We start from the raw sequence: 4,842 nt of genomic DNA, 5'->3' as shown, positions 1-4,842 counted from the left end.
AGCACTTTTTCCGGAAGTGTTCGAACGTGAGCAGTTGTGAGTCGTGTGTAAACTGTTTTTCATTCAAAACATTTTGGATTTTGGCTTTTGTTTATGAGGACGGACACTACATGCTGGAAGTGAACGAAGCACGTTTCGAGTCATAGCTTCGAACATGGTCAAGTTTTGTTTTGATACAGCCCGTCCTCATAAACAAAGACCCAAAGTTCATTCCATTCACCCGCCAAACCCCTTGTTTAAGAGTGAAAAACAGTTTACACACCACTCACAACCGATGACGTTCGAACACTTCCGGAACAAGAGTTTCACTGACGAATTCTGTTCGAACCACAACGCTGTAAATGGTTCACCCACGTACTACAAATACAAATAATCACCAACAGAACCTAAACACCTAACCTAACCAATGCCATAATATGCACAATATGCTAATATATAATAATATTAATTTATATTTGAGAAAAGTTCTGTTTTGAATGAACAACATATTAAAATTAATGAATGCGTCTTTGGGGTCGACCGCTGGATGGAATGGACTTTATCTAAGGACGGGTTGCAGCGTAAACACTTCATGAATCAACCTAACCAAAACACCTTATTTAACCTCATCTAGACCTAATTATGCATGAACTCACAAAATATCATAATATTAATTTATTTTGAAGAAAAATTACCGTTTATTTTGATAATGAAAGATTCAGCTGATGGTTGTTAATTACGGATTACCAAAATGTACGTAAGGATGGCGTGCACTCGTGCTTTTTATGCTATATAAATGCATCTTCATGCTTTTAATCTCACCAACTACCTTTGCACTTCGTTCTTCCTCCATTCTTACATTAACTCTTTATACCTTTTTCTCTCATTTCTCAGTTAACACACTACAAAATATCCACAACAACTCTTCCCCCTTTTCCTTTCTTCTTTATTACTGCTCTTTACCTTTCTTCTCCTCTTCTTGTCTCACTCCAACGACTTCATTAATACTCTTCCCCAAGTCTTCCATCCTTCTCTCTCTCTCCCTCTCTCTCTCACTCGTGCTTCTCTCGCATCTCTCAGTTCCATTTCTATTCTTCCCCCTGTTGTGCACCTCCTTTTCCTCCTCCTGCTCCTTGCCCACGTTTTTCATTGCTACTAATATTTTTCCAACCCCCCATTTACTCTTCTCTGGGCCTAGCTTCCCTATCTCCTGCTTCCCATTCCTGGTCATCCACCTGCTTGTCCTCCTCTCATGCCCCCCCCCTCCCCCTTGCCTGCTGCTTCCTGATCCTCCATCCCATCTCCTAGTGCTGCTGCTGCTGCTCCTGCTGGCCGCGTAAGTCATTGTACCGGCTAATCCCAAGAGTTATTGGCTATTTGCTGCTCCCACTCCATTATTGCCCCCTCTCCTTCCCTCACTCTTTACTCCTCGTCTTATCTTTCTTTGTTGCTCCCACGCACGCTCCTCCTCCTCCTCCTCCTCTTCCTCGCCACTTGTTCCAGAGTGTGTACTCACCTATTTGTACTCGCCTATTTGTGCTTGCGGGGGTTGAGCTTTGGCTCTTTGGTCCCGCCTCTCAACTGTCAACCAACTGGTGTACAGGTTCCTGAGCCTACTGGGCTCTATCATATCTACATTTGAAACTGTGTATGGAGTCAGCCTCCACCACATCAGAGTAGTTAACGCATTCCATCCGTTAACTACTCTGACACTGAAAAAGTTCTTTCTAACGTCCCTGTGGCTCATGTGGGTACTCAGTTTCCACCTGTGTCCCCTTGTTCGCGTCCCACCAGTGTTGAATAGTTTATCCTTGTCTACCCTGTCAATACCCCTGAGGATTTTGTAGGTAGTGATCATGTCTCCCCTTACTCTTCCGTCTTCCAGTGTCGCAAGGTGCATCTCTCGCAGCCTTTCCTTTTAACTCACGCCTCTTAGCTCCGGGACTAGTCTAGTGGCATACCTCTGAACTTTTTCCAACTTCGTCTTGTGCTCGACAAGGTACGGGCTCCATGCTGTCTGTGTGTGTGTGTGTGTGTGTGTGTGTGTGTGTGTGTGTGTGTGTGTGTGTGTCTGTGTGTGTGTCTGTGTGTGTCTGTGTGTGTCTGTGTGTGTCTGTGTGTGTCTGTGTGTGTCTGTGTCTGTGTGTGTGTGTGTGTCTGTGTCTGTGTCTGTGTCTGTGTCTGTGTGTGTGTGTGTGTGTGTCTGTCTGTGTGTGTGTCTGTGTCTGTGTCTGTAGGTCTGGAGTCAATACAAAAAGACAACCGATGGTTAGAAAATCGGGGCCCAAGAGCTAAAAGTGCGATACTGAAGCCACAAATAGGTAAGTACATACTCAGCTGTTCCGTGTGGGACTCATCACCCTCACGCTGACAATGGTCCACGTACTCGTCTTCGAAAATTTGGTTAGAATTTGTATAACTTAGGGCATACGCTCCACCCAGCGGTTCATACGCCCTAAGTTACGCTCCACCCAGCGGTTCATACGCCCTAAGTTACGCTCCACCCAGCGGTTCATACGCCCTAAGTTACGCTCCACCCAGCGGTTCATACGCCCTAAGTTACGCTCCACCCAGCGGTTCATACGCCCTAAGTTACGCTCCACCCAGCGGTTCATACGCCCTAAGTTACGCTCCACCCAGCGGTTCATACGCCCTAAGTTGCGCTCCACCCAGCGGCTCATACGCCCTAAGTTGCGCTCCACCCAGCGGCTCATACGCCCTAAGTTGCGCTCCACCCAGCGGCTCATACGCCCTAAGTTGCGCTCCACCCAGCGGCTCATACGCCCTAAGTTACGCTCCACCCAGCGGCTCATACGCCCTAAGTTGCGCTCCACCCAGCGGCTCATACGCCCTAAGTTGCGCTCCACCCAGCGGCTCATACGCCCTAAGTTGCGCTCCACCCAGCGGCTCATACGCCCTAAGTTACGCTCCACCCAGCGGCTCATACGCCCTAAGTTACGCTCGGCTCAGCTGAGCTAAATGTCAACATGTCAGAACACACGAACTAAACCCACCACATTGACCTCCGAATACAATATATGAAACCAAGATACAATAGTCGAGGCCAGGCCACAACAGGTGAGGCCAGGCCACAACAGGTGAGGCCAGGCCACAACAGGTGAGGCCAGGCCACAACAGGTGAGGCCAGGCCACAACAGGTGAGGCCAGGCCACAACAGGTGAGGCCAGGCCACAACAGGTGAGGCCAGGCCACAACAGGTGAGGCCAGGCCACAACAGGTGAGGCCAGGCCACAACAGGTGAGTCCAGAACACAACAGGTGAGTCCAGAACACAACAGGTGAGTCCAGAACACAACAGGTGAGTCCAGAACACAACAGGTGAGTCCAGAACACAACAGGTGAGTCCAGAACACAACAGGTGAGTCCAGAACACAACAGGTGAGTCCAGAACACAACAGGTGAGTCCAGAACACAACAGGTGAGTCCAGAACACAACAGGTGAGTCCAGAACACAACAGGTGAGTCCAGAACACAACAGGTGAGTCCAGAACACAACAGGTGAGTCCAGAACACAACAGGTGAGTCCAGAACACAACAGGTGAGTCCAGAACAACCCCCCCCCACCCCTGATACACGAAAAGGTGGTTGCGGAAGAGGTATAAGGGGGGTGGTTCGGGGGGGATGGGGAAGGTGATGGTGTTCCACTTTATTGCATGTTGCTAAATCGTTGCCTGGTCCACCTTGCAGAACGGTCGGCGGCGCCCTACTGGACATCTGCTTTATGGGTCAATTGTCCAAAATGGGCGAGGGGTCAGAGGGCGAGACCCGCTCACAAATTGGCAGTTTATATGAGGTCGACTTCTTCTGCCTCCTGCAGGCCTCATGTTAATTGGTGGTGCTCCCTGGTGGTGCTCCCTGGTGGTGCTCCCTGACCCCCTCCCTGGCGTCAAGGAGCACCACAACGGCGTCAGTAACACCGTAGGTAACGGCCAGGTATTTCTATGGCAAGCCACAGCTCCCGGTCCCCGCCTTTCAGCCGCCGGCGGCGTATTCCATTACAATGCCTCCCTACCCATAATGCTTCCCATCACTGCTACTCGTTCCTCTATAACTGTTATACAGAAGTGGTTCCTGCAACAACAACATGTTCCCATTTTCTACTCTTCTTGCATTGTATAAATTTTGTATGTTGTGATCATGTCGCCTCACGCCCTCATCTCTTCCACGGGGATCAAGTCCAATATAATTGCAGTTTTGCTGTAAAGATGATTATAACAACCTAGGTAATTGTGGTTACCTGGTGTTGGTTTTGGGGCTTAGCGTCCCCTCGGCCCGGTTATCGTCCAGGCCTCCTCGTTGCTAGCCTGGTCAACTAGGCTGTTGGACGCGGCTGCTCGCAGCCTGGTTGATTAGGTATCCTTTGGAGGAGGTAATTGCCTCCTGGGTAACTGCTGAACAGTCTCTCTATAAACCGACTCTGCTGTACTCTTCTCCGCCTCTTCACGGCTACTGTCATCTCGCAGTAATGATGCTTGCAATTTCCTCAACATCAAACCATCTCACCTGTCGTTAAACCTTCTCACAGGTGACAAATTACCGGGCAACATGAGACGTGGGATCGCTGTCTTGTTTCAAGCGCAGGTTAGACATGTGTATGAATACCTTTGGGTGGATATAAATAGGCGCTGCCTCGTACGGCAGGCCTTCGGCAGTTTCCTTAATTCTTACGTTTATGTTCTTAAAGAATAAACCCATGGTATCCTGGGCATCATGGTTCCCCCCCTCTCTGTTCTACACTCGCGCAGAACAATACATGTTCGAAGAAGTTAAGTTTTAATGTTCTAATATTCACGAAATATATTATTTAACTTAGCTGCTAAGTTTTCTCATTCAAATTGAGGCT

At 48.8% G+C, this 4,842-nt stretch overlaps 1 protein-coding gene across 1 annotated transcript; it reads right to left on the bottom strand.

Moving 5' to 3' along the window:
* Positions 1–2,399: 2,399 nt before the first annotated feature.
* LOC138367285 (uncharacterized) lies at positions 2,400–2,924 on the bottom strand. Its single transcript, XM_069328704.1, has one exon. It carries the CDS (start codon positions 2,922–2,924, stop codon positions 2,400–2,402), a length of 525 nt encoding a protein of 174 aa, XP_069184805.1.
* Between the last annotated feature and the right edge of the window lie 1,918 nt (positions 2,925–4,842).

This window comes from Procambarus clarkii, chromosome 21 (genome assembly GCF_040958095.1).
Source record: "Procambarus clarkii isolate CNS0578487 chromosome 21, FALCON_Pclarkii_2.0, whole genome shotgun sequence".
In the NCBI taxonomy this organism is placed as follows: domain Eukaryota; kingdom Metazoa; phylum Arthropoda; class Malacostraca; order Decapoda; family Cambaridae; genus Procambarus; species Procambarus clarkii.
This window is presented reverse-complemented; position numbering and strand designations above follow the sequence as displayed.